This window comes from Protopterus annectens, chromosome 16.part0, assembly GCF_019279795.1.
Source record: "Protopterus annectens isolate FY-2018-M chromosome 16.part0, PAN1.0, whole genome shotgun sequence".
In the NCBI taxonomy this organism is placed as follows: Eukaryota; Metazoa; Chordata; order Ceratodontiformes; family Protopteridae; genus Protopterus; species Protopterus annectens.
The window spans coordinates 19809648-19833679 of NC_056750.1; the positions used below are offsets into that span (position 1 = coordinate 19809648).

General features: G+C 40.0%; 1 protein-coding gene across 1 annotated transcript in view; it reads left to right on the top strand.

Annotated features, from left to right (window-relative positions):
- GFI1B (growth factor independent 1B transcriptional repressor) overlaps positions 1 to 23605 on the top strand; it is a 159782-nt gene extending 136177 nt beyond the window's left edge. Inside the window, exons 6-7 of the mRNA XM_044058892.1 lie at positions 20749 to 20914; positions 23015 to 23605. Coding sequence (XP_043914827.1) covers positions 20749 to 20914; positions 23015 to 23193 — 345 coding nt within the window. The 3' untranslated portion in view covers positions 23194 to 23605. The remainder of the gene's footprint in view (positions 1 to 20748; positions 20915 to 23014) is intronic.
- Positions 23606 to 24032: the final 427 nt, after the last annotated feature.

Sequence of the window (24032 nt, forward strand, 5' to 3'; positions counted from 1 at the left end):
GTGTCTAGTCCACCTACTGCATGTCTTTGGAATGTGGGAGGAAACTAGAGCACCCAGAGGAAACCCACACGAGCACCCAGAGGAAACCCACATGAACACAGAGAGGAAATACAGACTCCCCACAGAAGGCACCCCAGCTGAGAATCAAACCAGAGAACTTCTTGCTGTGAGGTAACAATACTAACCGCTGTACTACTGCAACCTCTCTCTCTCTCTCTCCCTCTTTCATTCTCTCTATTGTGAGAGGATGTTGAGAGGAGAAGCTATATATCTATATATATATATATATATATATATATATATATATATATATATATATTTATATATATTTATACATGGGTCCACTTTATAATCTCGAAATACTGAAATCTCGAATTTCAGTATTCCGAGATCACAAAACCGAAAACCCATAAGTCCGAATGTTCAAGAAGCCAAGCCTGAGTTGTCCGAAACTCGAAATATCGAAAAAAGTGAATGCGGCTGTTTTTTTGTACTGATATGCACCCTACCCCTTTCACAATAGAAATATGCACCCTACAACACCAACAAAAGCAGTTACAAGCATTCTGTCCATGTCAACATCAACAAATCCAGGAATACGCATACCGTCCATTTTTATGCATTCTACACATTAACATCACACCATGTGAAGCATAAGGTAGTGCTGCCAACCCCCCTATGCAGGAACAGCCCCAACATACAGTACAACCATGCACCGACACTTACATTTGCAGGACCCTAGCCACAGCCTTTAGGAACTCCATCGTAGTGTATTCATCCCTGTGTGCAAGCACAGATTCAAACTGTGCATGCCTCTGAAGCAAGCAACGCCTTTTACGGGATGGCAGGCACCCGCTCGCTAAATGGTTCCTCAACTCCTCCACCCTATCCTGCTCCCTCACCAGTGTGTGCATCAGGACAGATAGGTTAGTGGCCTTAGACCCCAGTAAAAACTTCAGCCGGCAATGCCACGCCTCGACGGAGTTCTGTGTACGGGGCAGAAACAAAGTGAATTGAACAGAATGAAATGGGGAATAAAGGGGGGAATCTGCAGGCTGCAGTGGACCATGTAGTGGACATCCCCTTCCTCCCAACCACATACCAGTTCCCAATATACTTTATAAGCTCCTTCCCCTCTGGTGGGAAGCACTCTTTCAGCTCCTGAAATGCTTGTAACCCATCCCCTTCCGGCATGAATGCAAGTGCAATCAAACACTTGACTGCAATCTGCAATGGCATGCTGGTGTTGTAGAGATGGGCTAGCCCTAACTGCTGCACCTTGCGCCATACGTTTCTCCCAAAATGGAATAGGCACCCCTTAGACTTAACACGGTTTATATTCCGCTGAAAGGTCGTCATAGCAGCGATCTCAAAATCGCACAGGATGTACTGAAGTGCGGTTTCAAATCCCTGTTCAGCAAACAGACAGTCCCACATTAAGTTGTAAGCATGCAGGGACTTCTTGCTCATTAAACAATACATGAGTGGTACTGATTTACTGTACCCTCCATAACGTACCAGCCCATGTATGCTGTACAGGTGCCTGCAGATCACCCCTTTGTAGAAGAACATGCCATCCATCAGCCAGATGGTTGCATGGCTCAAATGGAAGAGGTTGTTGACAGTGCTGAACACTATCACTACATGCTCGCCCCCACCATCCACCATCCGCTTCTCCAAGAATGTACCGATCTTGACGGGGTAATCCTGGACATTAAGTGTCCTCAGTGTTATGGCAGGGTCAATTGGGACCGTAGACACCTTCTGACACATCCGACCCACTTGTTGCAGTAGTGCACACCTTGTCGGCAGATGGCGAACTACATCCATTGATGTGGACGCTAAAGAGTCCTCTACGAGCAGACAAGTGGCATCCCTGGAAACAGCAGCTCTGTGCTTCAACTCTGTACACATGGCATACCTTTCAACGTCAGTTGGATCCCCTGTGTGGTTGTGCGGTGCTGTTTTTAGTAGCGGTTCACCAGCGGGAATGCATTCTGTTGTCAACCTCCCTTTACATTTCCGCACCGACTTCCATTTGCAGCACCAGTAGGTCCTTCTGCTGCCCTGCTTTTCCAGGTGATGCACATGGCCTTCCACTATCAGAACAGGATTCCCCTTCTGTGACAGCATGGTCTGGTAGACGCTCCCTGTGGTTCCTGCTGGTTCATACGCAAATGCCATGTTTCTTTTGGTACTGTGTACAAGATGTTAAAGGTATACTGCGTCCTTTTATAACTTTTTCTTGATTGTAGTATGCATGATTGTGTGAATTTGGACTTATGGGTTTTCGGTGATCTTGGAATACTGAAATTCAGGATTTCAGTATTTTGAGATTACAAAGTGGACACATATATATGCATATATCAGGGGTTGTTGGGGAGATGGAAATGGTCAAAACTCCCGTGTAAATAATTTATTTGTATTTTCATGCAGCTGGAGATGATGTAGATTTCTAGTTTGTGTACCGAATGGTATTTGCTTCTGTTGTACAATTATAGATTTACTTTTTTACTTTTGTTTTTGTTAATTTTTAGTGTTTTGATATTTTAATATTGATCTGCTTGTATGCCTAGATGTGCAGACATGTCAATCATTTTTTTTACTCATTTGAATTGCCTTTCCAGTATTTGTGCATTTGGTATATGTGTGTGTGTAAGTTTATATATATATATATATATATATATATATATATATATATATATATATATATATATACACACACACATATATACATGTGTGTGTGTGTGTGTGTGTGTGTGTGTGTGTATAGAGAGAGAGACAGAGAGAGAGATGTTTGTATGTATGTATAGTTACATGTCATGAAACAGTGAACACTCATATGAGCAACCCTCTAAACAGTGATCAGTTTAGAGCGAACACTGCTATAAGTTAAAGGTAAAAAAACAAACAATTATTGATTTGTATTTTTTTTGCAGGGACAAGCCACCATGAACCCCATGTGGGGGACTGCACACCCCACACCCTCTGCTAATTCTATATACTAAGTTTGAGATTGCACAACAGGAGGGTAAAGGCAAATTCCCTTACCCCGCTGTACTATGATCCCATTCAAAAGAATGCCAGCAGAAACTCCATTAGGAAGAATGTTCACTCACATGTGCATTTGTCATTTTTTGCAACAGAAAGCATTTGCTCAGTTGAGCATTCGCTCTTTCTTATTGTAACCATATATCTATATCTATATCTTTATATATATATATATATATATATATATATATATATATATATATATATATATATATACTCACACACACACACACACACACACACACACACACATGCAAACACACACACACACACACACACACACACACACACACACACACACACACACACACACACACACACATATACATACAGTACATCTTTGTCCGTGTGTGTGTGTGTGTGTGTGTGTGTGTCTCTATATACATATATATATATATATATATATATATATATATATATATATATATATATATATATATTTCGATATAGATATACGGGTTACAGTTTTTTCATCCAATGCTTAGTTTATCCATAGGATGATAGGATGGAATATGGTATATTATTATAAATGCTTGATTATGTTGAATAACTCTGTCTTTCTGTCTATCTATCTATCTATCTATCTATCTATCTATCTGTCTATCTATCTATCTATCTATCTATCTAATCTGTCTAGCTAACTATTGCTCTGTCTATATGTTTATTTTATATATATATCAAAACAAGAAAGAAAGATACATATCCACACAAATATGTAAATCAACGACCAAATCAGTGAACTGCCAATGTTCACAAAAAGCTTGTCAACACTCATTTCAGTGATCTGGCATGTATAATCTGTGGGCAAAAGACAATAAAATATGAGTTTTTTGCAGGAAGAGAAAATGCATTATACGGTCATAGTAATACGGTACATATATACAAATGTACGTACATACCAGCATTTGTACTGGAATGTAAATAGAGGAATGTATGTGCAGAATCGCTGCTACCAATATGCATTGACTGTCTGCATGATTAAAAGTAGAAAGATGATTATCAGCCTTAATTTATTTAATTGTCTTTGTTTATCAGAAAAGTTTTATTGGGCATTAAACCCCTTTCTGGCAGAGACGCAGGAAGAAAAGCTCCACTGTTACAATAATACATGAAATAGAGTCATAAGAACAGAAAAATAAAATAATAAGTGACACAGAATCATAAAACAAGTACATGCATCTGTGGTGCTCATTCATAGGTTCATAGGTTCATAGGTTCATACTAGGCTATCTGCCCTAGGGCATTTATAAGCCTAGCCAGAATGTGTTTGGCTTTCGCCACCCATTTTAAATTTATTTTGCTATGCCCTTTTTCGAGGTTAGTATACTATGCCTCTATCTAACAGTGACACAGAAGTGATACCCGGGGTAAACCTACGATCTCCCATCCACTCATCAAGATTCCTCTTGAAGAGAGTCAATGAGGGACTCTGCCTAACCTGGACTGGGATTTTATTCCAGAGTGAAGGGAGCCTCTGGGTTATGAATCTGTCCCTCCAGCATGTCCTATTTATTTCAGTGCTGAGGTTCAAGTCTCTCGAGCGTAGCTCGATGGGATTTGGATTTTCTGAGGTGCAGCATGTCCATTAATTCCGGGTTGGACATGGCTTTATACGTCAGGCACAGATCTCCTCTGAACAGGCGGTATGCCACTGAGTAGAGCTGGAGTTTCTTTAACCGGGCAGCATATGGCATCTGTTTGAGCCCTTTGATCCTCTTGGTGAGGTACTTTTGGGGTCTTTCCAGTTGCTGCAGGTGTCTGGTAAGGTACATCCCAAAAGGGGCATTGTACTCAATTATGGGCCTGATGAGGGATGAGTAAAGAGGCACGATGACCTCCCTGATCTAGATGTGAATCCCTTCATGATTAGGTGGGCTATATAAAATGTTTTTCTAACCACTTTGGCCACATGGTTGTCAAATGAGAGATTGCTATCACCTTGGGTCCCCAGGTCCCTAATTACTTCTTCTGTACTTAATGGATTTCCACCTATGTGGTAATTTGTGGGCACTTTATTTTTGCCAAAGGGGATGACTATACACTTTTTGGCATTTAGCTTGAGGCCATGGCTCTGGCACCAGTTGTCTGTTTCTATGAGGCCCTTTTGGAGGATGCTTGTGTCGGCTGGAGAGTCGATTATGGCACCCAGTTTGCAGTCATCTGCGAACTTGGTCAGCCACAGTCCTTCTGTGTTGGCCTGTACCTCCGAGAAATATATACCGAACAAGAGAGGTCCCAGGACTGAGCCTTGTGGGACACCACTTGTAACTGGTTTGGAGTCTGACATGGCTCCAGCAATTCTAACCATGTGGGTTCTGTCCTTGAGCCAGTTTGCAATCCATCTAGTGACATAGGGTTTATATTTAAGCTGGTGAGCTTATCTATAATGCCCGAGTGGGGTATTGTATCGAAGGCTTTTGCGAGGTCCAGGTAGGCTGTGTGGACCACCTTCCCCTCGTCAATGGCCTTGGTGACTGTTTCAAAGAAATCAACCAGGTTTAAGAGGCAGGATCTGCCCTTAACAAAGCCGAACTGGGTAGGATCCAGTGTTTGTAGGTCCCCAATATCTTTATTTATGAGGTCCATGATGATCCTTTCCATAGCTTTGCAGACCAAGCTAGTTAGGCTTATGGGGCGATAGTTTCCAGGATCCATTGAGGCACCACCTTTATGGAGAGGGACCACTGTTGCTGTACGCCACTCTTTGGGCACATATCCTGTAGTAAGGCTGAGATTGAACAGTAGTTTTATGTTTGAGTTCAGCTCTTCTTTGAGTTCATGTAGGACGCAGCCCGGGACACCATCTGGTCCCATTGATGCTGTGTTTTTTGCTTTGGAGAGGGCGGCTCTTACCTGAGCATCTGAGATGTCAGGGGGGCAGCACTCTGCTGGGATAGATATTTGCCCTTTTGGTGGGGAGGAGAAGTTTGCGCTGAACCTGTCAGCTAGGATGTTGGCAATGTCTGTGGGTTCGGTGTATTTTTTGTCATTTTGGACTAATTCTGAGCATATCTGGGAATTACCACCCAGGTTCCTAACATAACTAAAGAAAGCCTTGTGATTATCCTTAGTGTTCTGTGCAATTTTTCTCTCGAAGCTGGCCTTAGACAATTTTATGTGTGCCCGTAGTTTTTTGCTAATACTGATCAGTGATGCCTTCCCTTTTTGGGATTTTGCTTTATCATTTAGTAGCTTCCTCCTTCTATTGTATAGTTTGTTTATGGCTGGGGTCCACCAGACAGGACGTCTGCCTTTGGAGGATTGGGTCTTGGTTTTATTTGGGATCGCATAATCCATGCATTCCTGAAGGTGTTCATAGAATGCGTTTATAAAGGATTCTGCGGTCTGGGCTGTATTTTCCACAGGCCCGGGGGTTTGAAGGATTCCACCTCAGTTTTGAGGAGTGCAAAATTTGCTTTAGAGAAGTTTTTCACTGTGGTTTTCTGGGCAGGGGTGGGGTCGGGATGTGAATATCCAGTGAGATTAGTTTATGGTCTGATCTTACCAGTGAGGGATACACTTCTGGTCTGGAGCATAGAGTCCCCATGTTGGTGATGATCAGGTCCAGTATGTTTTCCCCTCTTGTGGGAGTGGTAACAAGTTGTTCCATAGCATTTGAGTTTATAAATTCTAGGAACCTTTGGGCTAGGGTGTTGGAGCTAGAGTAATGCTCCCAGTCTATGTTTGGGTAGTTGAAGTCGCCCAATATAATGGTGTTTGGAGAGACCTTCATATTTTCCAGTGTTCTCAGGAAGGCCGAGTGGGGTTCCTGGTTTTGGGAGGGTGGTCTGTAGCAGGCTATAAACTGGAAGGCAGTTTTACCCACTGTTAGTTGCACATGGATAGTCTCTGATGCTTCGTGCTTTGCCACCAACCTGGAGGTGTGGGTATCTTTGATGAATATCGATACTCCCCTGCTTTTGTGGTTCGGTCCAAGTTTTGGGGCGAAAAGCATGGTATGAGGTATAACCTGGTAGTGCTGGGGTGCTCTCGGGAGCCCTGAACCAGGTTTCTGTTACTGCACAGATATCGATGTTCTCCATGCTAAGGAGAGTTTCGAGTGCATGCATCTTGAGGTTTAGACTTCTGGCGTTGAGTAGCATTACTCTTAGTTTCTTATCCCTTGTGATACCTATGGAGGTGGGTTTGTCTTTTGAGCCTTGCCTAAAAAAGGCACTATGGGGGTAGCAAGAGCCTTTGCCAATATCCGAAAGCCCAGGGGTGACAGGTGCAAGCCGTCCCTAGCGAAGCATCGTGGCTTGTCAAGCATATCATCCCAAGCTGACAGGCATTGGATCCCCTTTGAATGACACCAGTACTTAAGCCAATTGTATGATAGCTTGTACACTATTCTCTCGTAATTACCTATTAGGCACAGCAGAAAAATATAGAAGAAGAATAGTCCATGTTTAAACAGTGCTGATTATGTTGTAAGAGTGAGTCTTAGAACGTGTATTTAAAATAAATATAGTTTATGTTTCAAACAATATTATTAGTCATAAAAACAAAAACATAGACATTAGCTGCTTATATTTTTCATCTACTACTGTCTGATTTCATGGATCTTCTTAAATCTTTAACTAGCTGTGGTAATAAGCAGATTCAAAGGAAACATTTTTAGTTGTATTGCATCAAAATGCAGTACTAATGTGCAAAATGGTAATTATTAACTTTGCTCTGTTAAACATTTTCATATGAAAATGTGTTACAGGTGTACTGTACTCAGAGCCGTTATTGGGTCAGTATGCAAGACATATTGTTAACTGTAGCAGGCATTAGACCCAGAGACCGTCTACGTGTCATTTGCTTTGTTATTGCCCTGGGCATTTACATATATTTATGTAAATTCCTTCTATACCGATGCATTTGTATTGGAAGTATTGAGAACAGAGCTATGGTGAGACAATTTATTCTATTTATTCCATTGTCATTTGAGTGAGTGAATAGGTCTAAAATTTCAACGATTTAGTAGCAGGGTGAAAAATGCATATCATATCAAACTATATTTTGTATACATTTGTTAACTGGTTAACAACACTATCCTTTTTCAGTGGTGACCCAGGAGCGCCGGCTGGTTAGGAGACTTGTTTAGTGTCACACCGCTTGAAAATGGCAGTGGAAGGACTCAACCCCTGCACCTTTGACTACAGGAAGCAGCTCATCACATTGCATAATACACTAATAGATGAAACGAAACCTCGTTCTTCAAGTAATAATTTTGTTGTAATAATAGGAACATGAAAAGCTCAGGGCTTCTGGAGCTGTCAAGACAAATATCCTAGGCTGTTTGTAGGCTAGCAGAACAAGTTATCTTAAGTTAATGTAGGTGCCATCCTTGCACAATGAAGCTGAGGACAGACATTTAAAAAGTCACAAAGCAGAAACTATATATATTTCATTTGCAGCAAGTAAACATCAAAATCTATGAGAACGGTTGGATGTAGTGTGCCTGACACAGAAATAACTGCTCCAATAATAAATTCCTTGGTCGTAATTTTATGAAACAACCACCGAGAATGTACAAATTATGTAAAAACATTACAGTGCACGTAATGAAGAGTCATGCAATCCCAGAAGTAGAGTCACCTAAAAATAGAAGAAGTCCGCAACCTGAAGACCCCCCCCCCATAACCCCCATTAGTTATATATTCTCATTCTGAGGGCTTTGCAACTTGGAGAAATGGAGATCAGTAACAAAAAAAAAATCTTAGTCTCTGGGATACTGTAATCTCAGACAGTATAGCTGTTAATATGCTTTGAGCTCACACATCTTGCTAATATATCTAGCATACGGACATGGAAAAAAAATACTAGATTGAACAACAAGGGTTGAGCAGTTGTGATTTAAGCACACAGGATTTAAGTACTTGCATTTAACCCTGAACGAAGAGCTTATGGCACATGACTATTTTAAAACTGTTCCCTGCCATCTGTAGACTTCTCTCCATTAGTTTGGGAAAGTGGGTTACACAATTACTTCACCTGGGAGCATACAGGTTTAGGTTCAGGGTTAGGGTTTGGATTAGTATGCATTGCTAAGGTGGAAAAGGAGGGTAAGCCCCATCCCGCTCCACCTTACTAAAATGTGCTAACCCTAACCGTGATCCTTCCACTACCCCTAACCCCCAACCCTATACCTTACCTTGGAAAAAAATCTTCCCATAACACTACCCCTATTCTGACAAATTATGCCCGTAGTTAGTGGTAGGGTGCAAGAGGAAACTGTTTTCTTTTGCAATCTGTTAAGTTTCAAAGTTTTAGGTGTTCAGTGAATTATTGTTTGCTGTACTGTGTTTAATCATTTTTGATTTGATTATTTTTTTCAGTTCTGGAATACTGTTGAGCGTGTAAATGAAATACTGAGGTCTAATGAGGGTTCACAGATATTGACTTACTTTGCTATCCGAAGACCATCTACTTCTATAAATTATTATATGTGGTGAAAAATATTTAAATATTTAAGTCTGGTTTATGGATTTGTGTTCTGACACACCAGATACCAGACAGCAAAATACCTTATTGTATCATCCTAACAGAGGGTGGGACAGCAAGTAGCAAGTTAAATACGACAGAACACATATTAATACAGCAAATAAAAATCTCCTACAAAAATCCAGGTAGGAACCTATTGGAGTATGTCTGTTAATGCTTCACTGTAAATAGTTTATGAGTTTTTAAGTACAGCGAACTGCTTTAAATAAGCCCAGAACGGTCTTCAACAGGCAGGCAGAATACTTATAATTTCCCCCTTGTTTTGGGTGTTCATCCAGCTGGTGCAAGAGAAGAGAGTGACCACAGCATATAGGGTGCAGCAGGGGTAGGACTACATTTTAGGATGCGCAGTCAGAACAGGAAAACCCATGACCAGATGTAATGTAGTGGGGGTATAAGTTACACTGTACTTCATTATATCCAGTATGATGTTACAGTCTGTACACAGGGATTAAAGGACTAGATGTGCCAAGTGTTGGACAGAAAGGCCTCCAGTACCTTCATAATAACAATAATAGTAAGATACTTATTAAACACCCCAAATTTCAGCAGGAACATTTCCCCCAAAAAACTTAAATGACTCGTAACTCCTCAGGCAAAGTTAATGCATATTCATGTTTCTGTCACTTTCAAGGTGCTGTTACCATAAAATCCTCTTGATGGGCTCATAACCTTGTTGTGTTTGACAATCCAGATTCAGTCCTCTATAGTATTTATAACAACTATAACATGTTTTTCCCCCTTTCTTTTGTTAATGTGCTTTTTGTGGCTTCTAGGCGAAACATGGATTGGAATAAAATATCAAAGTTATCTAGCTTATATTTTGTTGGGTAAAAGTAAATGCATTAACAATCCTGTCACTCTATTTTACAATATTTATTTATTTGTTTATTTTTTCATTGATTAATGGGAATGTCCTTGGGAACACAGGCCTATTTTAAGAGAATGCCTGAGGAGAAAACCTCCATAAGTACTAATAAAAGCAAAAAGAAGCAGAAATAGTACTGGATAAATATGCTGTATTTAACATAACAAAATCTAATAGTAAAGCATTGCAACATGATTTTTTTTCAAACTTTTTATTAAAATTTTTCATGAAAATAAACAAATAGAAGAAAAACATCCATGTATTAATTATTTAACTGTCCATAAATTCATAGTTAGTGAACTAGAACTATAATCTAATTTCAAAGATAAGATAATTGATCTAACATCTGACCAACATGTTGTCTATTGTTGTAAAAAAGTCCTTCTATATTACATAGTTTGTAAACAAAGGGATCTACGGTTGTCATTGTCTCCTGTCACTCAGCCCTTATTAGGCCAGTCACTGAATATGGCGCCCCCTTTGGGTCATACAAAAACCCGACATGCACAGCGATACCTTAATAAAAATATGCAAGGCTTAAACAACTTGTCCTACATGGACTGACATGAAGCCCTGTTGCTATATTCCGTATCAAACAGACTGCTAAGTGGTGATCTGTGTCTGGCATACAAGGTATCCTCCTACCCATTACTGATGGATTTACTGAACATCACCAAGTCATGTGACATCAGAAATACTTGGTCTAGGGATCTAAACCTCTTCTGCAACATCAACAGAATGGTTTGGAGGGACAGGTATATCTCACAGAGGATACCACTGCTGTGGAAAAGAGTCCACATCTACATAAAACAAAGTTCATCTCTGTCCACATTCAAGCAAGTCCAACGTAGATATATGGAATGAAAACAGAAAATTTACCCCAGGACTGCACCCTGTACTACTGATGGATAGATGCAGCTCCTAAATGCTTTAGCCCATGTATGGGTCTCTTCAAATTATCTAGGGTATGATCCCAGTTATACTCATTAGGGGTAATATATAATTATTGACCATGGGATGGGTAAGGCCAGTCTTCTAACCACATGGGATAGGTTAATTTGAGCACAAAAATGGCCCCCAAGGACAGCTAGCCTAGTACTTAAATATGAACCTATGAATTGAGGAATATCTGTATTATTCATAATTCCATTGTTTCTTGTTAGGTTCCACTTAATGTAGATTTGGAACTAGATGAAGTTCTAGTAATACTCACTAAAATTAATAATCATATTATAGCCAGTTGTATAATCTCATTTTTGACCCCTTCAGAGCGTGCAGAATACCTTAGTCGGTTAGAAACGTTAACCATTGAGCAACATAGCTTTCTTACGGGAAACTTCAACTATTCCTACATAAAATGGCAAAGGTTTACTGGCAACAAAAATATGCCAGAGATTTCTGGACTTCATAAGTACCAATATACCACCAAATTGTCCCCCTGTTCACCAGACATATCAGCCTTCAGGCTTTTATCCTCATTAATATATCCCCAGTTACATCACCCCCACTTTTCATCCTTTCCCTAGTCAAGTCTAACCATCTCACTGTGACCTCTTTTTCTGAATCCTGGGATCAGTCCAAAACCAATTACATAATATTCACTAATCATATTGAGTATTACAAATAATGTAGCTGCCCAGAAAACTTTGTACCTGAGATTGCTACCTACTCCTCAGAACAATAATCCCTCTTAGATGTATTAAGGCATCAATATCCATCCAATATCAGTATAATATCAAGTTTAAAACCATATCCATATAGTGGAATACCACATTAACAAACTCTATGGCAATAAGAAAAAGCCCCTGGCTATATGAAAAGGATTACCCCTTAATCATTAAAAAAAGTGTTTTAAAACTGGTAATTCCCTCAAGCTTACCATTATGAAATGTAAGACTGATTGCAACCTTAGAGTTACATCCAATTCAAAATAAAGCCTTAAGGCCTTCTTCAGCTATATTAGGAAGCATAGAAGTAACCAAAAAATGCTATACTGAACTTATGTCTTCCTTCTCTAATGCCAATGATATCGATAACATTCTTGTGGACAAATTCTCTTCCATCTTCAGCCCCATCCCACCCCTCTTCTTCTGCATTCCAACTCTCCTCTTGAAATCACTCTTCACCAAGTCCTTTGATACTTTCCAAAATTAAAAATACCAATTTCATGGATACTGAAAATAACATGGTTGTCTGCTGAGAAATGCTAAAATCTCACCTACCAAAACCCTCCATCAACTCTTCAACCCGAGTCTCTTTACTGGTTACATCATTGTGATGTTCTTGAATAAAGGTGGGTCCCTCTGCTGACCCTGGAAATTACAGGTCTATTACTCACAATACTATTATTTGCTAGGCTATAAAATGAATTATCAGTGAACTAAGAAATAATGATATGTGTTACCTTATATTCCCAGATACAAACCAGTTCTGTTTTGTAAAAGTTGATCATGTTTGCTCAGCATGGTTAAGTTCTTCAAAAATGTTAATGAGGCTGCTGATAAGGGACAAACAATCCTTGATGCCTACTTAGATCTTGTGATGATGTGAAGTATTGCCAGCTATGCCAGGAAAAGTAAGGCAGTGGATGTGTAACATATGCTAGCATAGGTAGCTGAAGTTTTGTAAGGAATTATATGTCATTTGTATATCAAACTGATTTGTACAGATGCTTGTGTTGAAAAATGTATTTGTAAAGTTGCTTATGGTAAAAATGTACCAACAGTGGGTCCTGCTGGACAGAAAAGTAATACACCTGTATGTCAGACTGTATTGTAACCGTTGAAATGAATATATTGTAACAGATGATACCGGAAGAGAAGAGGTTAATCTCAGTCCAGCTAACTTTGAAAAACAGTGTAAAATTAATTTACCTGGTGTAGGCCATAAAGATTGTATCTTACAGTTCTGATTGCAGCCAGAGACAAAATATCTGTAAAAATTAGGACTAGGAATCCTACTGTATTGTCCTTAGGGGTGAACTAATTGCTATCCTGGAAGGGTGGAAGTTTTTGAAATGGTTTTACAGCAGATGCTATAGCACATCTTAGCAAATCTCTATGTGTGTGCGTATGGTACCAGATATGTACAATATTCTGGCTGGGTTTCTAGTAAAGAGGGTAGTATGGGAACCAGACATCAAGTGACCAGATGTATGTGTTTCCATTCTGTAAACCAACACTGAAATGATGTTTTAATACTAGATGAGACATAAGTCTCAGGGCAGTCTGGTTTTGAAACCTGACATAGAAGGATCACTCACTCAATTCATCTTGCCTTGCTTTAGTAAGTAACCAGGGAATAGCAATTCTTTAGATCAGTCAGGAAAATATAGTGAGATTAGTTAAGTACTGTTTTTCTGCATCTGTGTGCATCTATCCATCTGTGTTATTTTAATATTTCCTGTGACTGAACCTCTGGTGTTTATTATAAATAGGCATTTAGTATTTTCATGTTCTTTTATTATTTATTATTAAATATATTTAAACTTTTCATTGTGGCTGGTCTTTTAGAGAATATTTTAACATTTGAGAGTACTTATATTTATGTAGTAACACTCTGGCCACTTCTGAAAGCCTTGCTGCATTGGTCAAACACTACCATTTGTATTAGTATTAATTTTACTAGGTATAATTGGATACCTTGGTAAGAACCTTTAAGTAGCTGGCTATGGAGTGCTCTGTTGGCAGTATCTACCTTATAGTCTGGGCAGGGGGAGCATAGCTGATAAATCTTTGCCAGCCTGTCCCAGGGGTGTGTGTGTGTTTGTGTGTGTGTGTGTGTGTGTGTGTGTGTGTGTGTGTGTGTGTGTGTGTGTGTGTGTGTGTGTGTGTGTGAAAACCAACTCTCAAAGAGTGTGTGTGTCAGTTACTTGGAGCAGGGACACAGAGCACTGGTTTCACAGAAGGGATGGTGGAGGACTTGGCTTGGAACACTCGGCTGAGGATCCAACTCTATGGCTGTGGTCAGTGAGGAGTCTTATTTGGGGGCTGGTGAGAGAGAGGGAAACCCAGCCCCAAGATGAGAGTGTGTTCCCTGTGTGCTCTTAAGGGAAATTATTCTTGGTGCAGAGAGCTGCATCTGGAAATACTGTGTGTATCCATTTTTGTTCCAAGTGAATGCCCCTTACTGCTGTCAGTGGTGAGTTTTGAGACTCATTGATTACTGGCCAAGAGGAGGGGGTGTCACAGATCTTATCAAGATCTTTGACATTATCCACAATGATGGGATTATTGGGAAACTCTTCCAACTCAACATTACTTCAAGTATAGTTCACTAGATAGCTAATTAGCTATCTGACAGAACCCACACTAAGGTCATTTTTGTTTTTTCTCTGAGCAGAAAACATCACCAGAAGTGTTTCAAAAAACATGCACATAGAGGCAATCAGCAGAGACTTAGATAGCTATGTAAGGTCATCCTGAGGCAATGTATCAATTACCTCATGTATACAGGCAGCCTACTACTCCTAAAACATGTAAATACAATATGTAAGAGATGTATCTATACTATGAATCTGGAATCAATGCTGTCTCTCTCATGTAACAACAAACTGAATATCAAGCAGGTTATTAGCACTCACACTCCTCCTCCCACACATACCAAACACACAACACATAAACCCACATATGCAGAGGTATTCACTAGAAATATACAAAAGAGCAAAGACATCCCAAGTGCAAACCTTCTGCACACAATACGGTTCCAAAAGCACCCACTACACATAATAACACACACATCAGTGTATCATCCAATAAGTCCTTAAGGCAAAACATATCTAAACCAAATGTCTTGGTTATAGGTGACTCCACAATGAGACACACAGATGTCCCCCTTACTAAGCTGGACAAGGAGACGGTCATGGTCAGCTGCCTGTCTGGTGCCAGGATCCACAAAATCACGCACGCACTCAAGTCTCTCAACAAGTACCGTTATGACTCTGTCATAGTCCATGTTGGAGTGAATGACTTAAGCCATACCTCACTGGAGAATATGAAGAGAGAAATTATGGAGCTTTCAGATTATATGTATATCCCTAGCCATAAGCAACATTCTTCCCCCACCCAGGATGATGCCACAATACAAACAAAAAATGATTGACTACAACAATTGTCTTAGCTTGTGTCAGTCCAAGGGGATCTAATATCTGACAGCCTGGGATGATATGGTTGACAAACACTGCTACTTTGACAGAGATGGTCTTCAGCTGTCACCTCTATGCTTTAGGTTGCAGGCAAAGGTACTTGCCTCCCCCATAGTGCCTTTTTCAGGCCACCATGTCATAAGAACAAATTCCAGATGTAAAAATATCCAGAAACAAACTCAGTGTTGCGCTACCTAATGCTAGGAGTCTAAATCAGAAACTGCATCACTTGAAGCACTCCTCACCCTGATAGATGCTGATCTGCGCAGTCACAGAGACATGGGCCACAGAGAGTACCCCGGCCATGCAAGGCTATAATGCCTTCCATACATTCAAACCGCCCAATGAATGTGAAAAAAACAAGGGAGGAGGAGGAGTATCCATCTTCATTAAAGACATATGCACCTCTAGACTGGTTAAACAGAACTACTCCCTAGAGTTACTCCAAGTCCAACTAATTGTAGGAAAGAGCCCCCCCCCTCCAAGTCATTATTAGCTATAGGCCTCTCACCATGAAACCCATAAAACACACAGCTTGCCTGGACCTACTTGAATCCCTCCCAGTATAGCCAAATACCCTGGTCATGGGTGAGTTTAACTATCCTTCCATCGACTGGGTAACATATATGACCACAAACTCACCCCTCAAAGGTTCCTGGACGTTTTTAACACAAATGCTCTGGAGCAGATAGTCAGTACTCCCACAAGGGGCTCTAACTTCCTTGATGTAGTGTTCACCAACATGGGAGATCACTGCACCACCCCATGGTGCACCACTCTTCCCAATATGATAACTAGAATCCCTAACCACCATCAGTTCAAGGCCCTCCTAAAGGAGCACCGTACTAATCACTGGCTGTGCTCTTGCCACTCTCCAGGTTAATTTCTTTCCCATACCCATTACCAATACCCTTCAGGGTCCACATACTTCATACAACCTATTATTTTCTGCAACTCCTGTCCCCTCCCCACCCTACCTGGAATTCTTATTGAACCTCTCTTCTGGACTCTGCCATCTCCACTCCATACTGAGTATCAGCAGAATGCAAGACATCCTTAGCTACAGACACATATTTCTAACATATGACGCTCATTACTGTTACTTACATATGATATTTGACTCTATTGCTGAATTTTCTCTTATTTTCTCCGCTCAATGGCATTCTCTATCATTATTGTTAAATTGAATCTTGAATTTGTTTTCTTATGTATCTAAATCGCAAGTTACTTTTGTATATAACTCACTCCTGTATGTATTCTATTATTTTGAATTATATTTGCATTGTACAATGTGGAGCTTTTCTCCCCAGGTTTCCACTAAAAATGGGCCCCTGGCCCAGTCGGACACTATCTGGTTCACAAACAAAATAAATAAATGTGTGGGGCCCTCCCTGGTAAAGTATGATCATAGATCAGGCTTGTTCAAAGTAACGCTCATACCTGACCCACCCACAGGAGCAAAAAGGTTAAAAAATTTCTTCAAAGCAAACTATAGCCTACTGAGTGATGGCATCAATAGTTTCAGAGCCTCTGCCAACACTGACAACAATGACCCATATACTGAGGTGTGCACAAATGTCCTGTATAAACACCTATATAAATGCATAGACTCTGCCATACCGGAACGGATCAAATCAAGATCCTCATGAAAATATGAGCCAGCCTGGTGGACATCCAGCGTAAATAGGTTATACAATAAGAAAAAGAAAATGCTGTCAAAAAAGCAAGAGGGAACAGTCCCAGCAAAGGAAGACCTCCCTCCAAACATAAACAGGCAGATGAGACATCTTGTAAAGTCCTCTAAAACTAATTATGAAAATAAATTAGCATCCCTTGCTAAGGTAAATCAGAAAACATTCTTTAGCTACATCTGAAATATAAAATGGAAGGCCTAGCTTTGTGCCAAACTAGCTGTGGATGGCACCACTTATACTGAACCTGAGGACATCACCAACCTGCTGGCGGACAGGTTTGGTGAAAAATTTACCCCCGTGTCCCCACCAATTATACATCTGAACATACCTGTCACCAATCCTCTGCCTAGTATCTCCAGAGGGCAGGTCATAGCAGCACTCTCCAAGGCCAAAAACACAGCCTCTCCTGGACTGAAAAATATCCCAGGCTGCCTATTAAATGGTCTAAAACAGGAGTTAACAGAGCTGCTGAGTACACTGTTCAATCTGAGTCTAAGCATTGACTTTGTCCCAGCTGAGTGTTAAACAGCAACCGTAATCCCCTTGCACAAATGGGGTTCCTCAACTGACCGTGGGAACTATAGACCCATAAACCTAACCAGCCTTATTTGCAAGGCTATGGAGAGAACCATCATGAATCTTATTAACAAGGATATAGGTGACCTTCAAACTCTTGACCTGACCCAGTTTGGCTTCGTTAAGGGCACATCTTGCCTGCTAACCCTGGTAGATTGCTTTGAGAATGTCACCAAGGCCCTGGATGAAGGTAAAATAGTTCACACTGCCTTTCTATTGAGCAGCGCAGTGGTGCAGCAGTTAACTTTGTTGCCTGACAGCAAGAGGGTCTCTGGTTCAATTCTCAGCTGTGATGCCTTCTGTGCAGAGTCTGCATGTTCTCCTGCATTTGCAAGGGTTTCCTCTGGTTGCTCTGGTTTCCTACCACATTCCAAAGACGTGCATCTGGAGCATTTCTCCCTGGGCCTCTGCAAAAAATAGTCTCTGCTCTAGTCAGACTTTCCCGGTCAACAAATGTTAAATAAATAAATAAATTGTGACCTAGCTAAGGTCTTTGACACAATCTCTCACTCAGGCATCATTTAGAAACTCACCCAACTGGGGATTAACCATTACGTCACTAGATGGATTGCCAGCTGGCTCACAAACAGAACACATACAGTCAAAATTGGGGATGCTAACTCTACTAGCAGACTTGTTACCAGTGGTGTTCCAGAGGGATGTGTGCTAGGTCCCCTGCTGTTTGGTATCTATTTTTCAAAAGTCCAGGCAAAAATAGATGGACTATGGCTTACCTAGTTTGCTCATGACTGCAAACTGGGGGTAATCATCTAATCCCCCAAAGATGTCAACATATTACAAAATGTGCTTACACAGATAAATGATTTGTGTCAAAGCCACAAAGCCACAGACTTATTATCATTCCCCTTCGGCAAAGGAGAAACCCCTGCTAATTACAGTATTAATAATATCCCCCTAAGTTCAAACCCAGCGGTGAGAGATTTAGGACTGCAAGTTGATAGCAGCCTTAAACTTGATCATCAGGTGTCCACAGTAGTAAGGAAGACCTTTTGCGTTGCTCATCTCATATGCAAGGGTACGGCATCCACAACTAAGGAGGTTTTAACTCTCCTGTACTCAGCTCTCATCAGACAAATAACAGAGTACAATGCTCCTTTCTGTATGTACCTCACCAGACATGTGGAGGAACTGGAGAGACCTCAGGAGTTTCTTACCAAGAACATTCAGGGCCTACAACAGATGACTTGCATGGACAGACTGAAGACCCTATCACTTTACTCAGTATCGTATAGACTGCTTAGAGGCGACTTGTGCCTGGCCTACAGGACAGTCTTAGACCCTGCATTGATGAAACTGCTGCACATTCGCAAATCCAATGGGACAAGAGTCACTCACTCTAGAGATCTTAACCTAGCCTGTGATGTTAACAGGACATGCTGGAGAGACAGCTATGTCTCCCAGAGGTTGCCACTCATCTGGAACAAACTCCCAATTCATGTAAAACAGAGCTCCACAATGACCTGATTTAAGCATAACCTGGACAATTGGATGGGAAACTGTAAATTTCCACCGGGGCTTTCACCCATGTTCCTCTGATCTTAGATTCATGTGCAAACATAGACTATATATCTTGGTCCGTAAGGGAACAAGAGTATAACATGGCTAGGCTTGTAGAGGCCTTAGGGCCAATAACCTGGTAACCTCCTATGATCTTATGATCCTACGATCGTATGTTGATAATAATTTTTCGTTTTACCATCATATCTCTGCCATGGCAAGAAAATCCTTCTACTTTCCAAATGTATTCTTTATGGTGTCTCTTCAGGGTCCAGAGAAGTTGTAGTCCCACTTTATCCCTTCTTTATTAGGCCCGTCATTGAATACAGTTCCTCCTTCAACATGTACTTCACTAAGAACCTAAACCAAATACAGAGACTTCAACATTTCTTCACTAAAAGATCTCAGGTTTTTAGTACATGTAGCTAATCTGGTAGACTTAAAATATTGTCTTTTCACGCAGTGTCATATAGTCTCCTTAGGGATGTTCTATTTTTAACGTCTTGTGTTATAAAAGATGATTCACTCTTTCAACTACTTCACCTAAACTGAACCTGGGATAAAGTACAAACTGTAAGGTAATATTTTATGTTTTACACTGTGTGTTGTTTATAAAATTCAACATTAAATGTTAAGATGAAAGCACATTATCTTTGCAGTGCTTTTAACTTAACTTTGCCTTAGGCAGACTTGTGGCCAGATTTAAATGAGCAGTTATCTATTGTGGGCTTGCTTAAGTTAAAAGCACTGCAAAGATAATGTGTTTTCATCTTAACATTTAATGTTGAATTTTATAAACAACACACAGTATAAAATATTACCTTACAGTTTTTACTTATGTATTTATTTCTTATATTAATTTTAGTTTTAAAACGTAGAATTTCTTTTAGTCTAATTTAAATGTCTGTTTAAGTCATTTATAAATGAAAGGTTACTATCAAGGGGTTGTCCCTTGTAAGGAGGCTTGGAAGTCACATGATGGGGATTTCTTGAATTCCATTGGTCCAAACAGTATTCTTAAAGAGGAAGTTAATTCATGTATTTTATCAGATGAAATTTTTAATTTTAAGACGAAAACACTTATGTATTCAAGTATTTTTGAATTAAAGGATTGAACTTTCAAAGGATAAGTGTATTTAATTTACCCTACAGTCCAGATAATTTTGCTTCAGCATGCTGCTTCTTTCCTAGTTTGTTTCTTTGCTTTTTGGAGTTTGCTTGTTATGTCTACAGTGTCAGTTCTGCAGTCCTGTATATATATATATATATATATATATATATATATATATATATATATATATTTGTTTCAAACAAAAGATTTTCAGAAAGCAGTCTTTGCATCCGACATTAAAAATGTTTCATCTCTGTACTACTGAGGTGTAATACTGGATCCATTTTTTTCACAGGAGAAAAGCTTTGAATGTAAGATGTGTGGCAAGACATTCAAGCGATCTTCTACCTTGTCTACTCATCTCTTGATTCACTCCGATACTCGGCCATATCCTTGTCAGTACTGCGGTAAGAGATTCCACCAGAAGTCAGACATGAAGAAGCACACTTACATTCACACAGGTGAGACAACACGCTACAGCGCTAAAATGCTGTTTTGATACATTTTTATGAGGTAACAATTTGAAATCTTAGCACCTGGAGCATCAAGTGCAGAAATATGGAGGCGATACAGCCAAAAATCCAAACTTACATATGCAAAGTACGCGATCACTGTTTGTCAGTATTTTCCTACGAGGTATGGAGATCTCAGAATTGGTATATATAAGTATGGGGGGGTGAAGCAAGTCTCCCACATCGGGAGATGCGGGGCCTTGCCCCCCCCTGCAAAATAAGAAATTTGAAAGAAAAGAGCGATGCCTAATATTTGCTGTTTTTCTTCATTTTTGGTAATTTCTTATTCTATATTTTGGCAGTCAATGTTTTGGGTGTTGGCAATATCAGTACAAAGCCCTTTTATGACATGAGACAGAGTTTACTTTACAGGTGCTTGGCAAATTAACTTCCCTTCCTAAGGAATCCTTTCACATAAAGTACAAACCTGTGAAGGAGACTGAATAGGATAAACAAATATCAGAAAATGAATGAATATTGAATTTGTTGGATTACTGATTTTATACCTAAGCTACAACTCTAACACTGTATAAGAAGACAGATTCAAGGAATTCAGCTGGTTAATGCAGCACATTGCAGTCATTGTCTTGCATTGATTATAATGCAGTGACAATAAACTGATTCACATAGTTAAAATAAAATAATTTCAAAGAAACTTTTAAAGGTCTTCATGGTTTTCTTTCACAACCAAAAATATGGTTGTATTGCCTCTGTTTTACACTGGTGGTATTGGAAGGTGTTATAGGTTCATAGGGTCATAGTAATATACTAGGCTAATGACCACTAGGGCATTAATAGGCCTAGCCGTGTAATCCAATCCACTTATGTCCCTATGTATCATGGGATATATTAGAAGGGCGGCATGTTAGTTGGCGGGGGGAGGAGCATGTTAGTTTGCTCATTACTGTCTGCCTCTGTCTATCAGAGACATGGGGGCCAGACCCGGGGAGAATGTCCGATTCCTCATTCATTGGTTAACGTTACTCTTAAATAGAGTTAGGGATAGACTCAGCTTCACATGGATAGGGAGCCTGCTTCAGAGCACGGGGATCCTCTGAGATACATTTCTGTCTTGCCAACATGCCTTATATATATATCACAAGCAAAAATTTAAATCCTCTGATTTATTGTTTCTTATCCAAGGATTTAAATTATGCTTGTAACATAAATAAGACATGTTGGTGAGACAGATATGTGTCTCAGAGGATCCCCATGCTCTGGAACAGGATCTCCATCCCTGTAAAGCAGAGTCCATCCCTAACCCATGACTTAAGCATACTTTCGAAACTGTCCCTATTTTGGAGGAACATTCTTATTTTCAGGACAGATTTACTCCTGCACATGGTATACCTGTTTATGAAAGCATTTCCCTATTTTTCAGGCTTGATTTACCCCTTCACACAATTTTTGACCCCTTTCCCCATCGCACATGATTTCTGAAGCTGTCTAGTACACAGGAAACCACACTACATGGCCAACATATTAATGGCACCAATAACGTAAAGAAAGAGGACACATATGTTGCTTCTCCCTTTTCCTTTGCAAGTATAAACGAGCTTGTGTGGTCGAATTCTGCAGCACAGTTCATTAAAGTCTGCAGATTTGACACTGTTTCTTTAATAATGTGCTTATACTTGCCATTATATTTGTCACTCTGCTTCCGAGCAGGTGCCCTCAGGTACCCCACCTTCCTACTAGACTTGTGTGCTATTTGTAATTCAGATTGTATGTTAATTAGATGTTTAGATTTTTGTCTAGATGTACCTACTTTTGAAGGGCCTTTGTACCTGTTTTCAGCATCTGCAGGTTGAGAGGTAGGGACTTAAGTGAGTGGCCCTACTGTACAGCTTTGCATCATCATCCATGTTAGGGTACACTATAATCTACAAAACTAGTGCAAAAAGGGGGGAGGATAACGTTTTTGAAGGTACTGTTAATATATAGCTGAAGAGAATATAAGTTATTGTTAAGTGTTGTAAGATGTTCATCTTTACTTTAAAATGAGGTTTTAAGATTTTAATTGTGTTTTCTTTCTGTTGCTATCTTTAGGTGAGAAGCCCCACAAATGTCAAGTGTGTGGCAAAGCTTTCAGTCAAAGTTCAAACCTTATCACACACAGTCGTAAGCACACTGGATTTAAACCATTCAGCTGTGAACTTTGTGGAAAGGGATTCCAACGCAAGGTGGACTTGCGCAGGCATAAGGAAAGTCAACACGGATTGAAATAAATTAATGGTACATTCTGCTTTCTTTCCTGTGGTTATTTCCAAAAGCAGATTATCCTCCATTCAGCACAGTCAAATAAAAAGAAAACGCGAAATGGGAGATTGACCAAAACATATTCGTCCATTTTTTAAAAACTGGAACGTATTCTTCAGCCATTAGGATTTTGCCTTCAAACTGTGCTCAATTTGCTATGAAGATACTGATGCTGGTTTGTGTTCAGTTCAAAAAAGCCAGAGTTGCAGGAACGTATGTGAGGAGTTTTCCCTGTTTCTGCAGTATCTCTGGTCTCTGTAAATTAAACATCTGACTGTTTATATTAAAATAAATGATGTCACTTGCATGTCTTCTTTACATGTGATGACATAATAATGATGTTGTGTTACCTATAGAATGAGATTCTACACGCATGCCATTTCTTTGTTACACAGCCTAGAATCAGATAAATCAAAGATGACTTAAAATAATATGCAAAGAAATACAAATAATTAATGACTAAATGGGACAGGACTGTCCATGACAGAAGAAGATATAGTCAGAGTTACATAATTTAAAGACAGGTGGAATGTTTTCCCAAGTAAGTCAAACTATTAGACAGCTATTTCAAGTCATAGCCGGCCTTAGGCATAGGCCAACTAGATGGCCGCCTAGGGTGCCGCTGTAGCAGGGGTGCTTTTCTAGTATTTATTTGGTGTAGGTAGACCAGGATGGGGGCACCAGATGGTGTGGTAAGGGGTGCCGTGGAGCCCTTTTGCCTAGGGCACCAATTGACTTAAGGCCGCTCCTGTTTCAAGTGCCAATTAATTGGTGCATACATTACTTATAATTCAAGACGCTCATCACT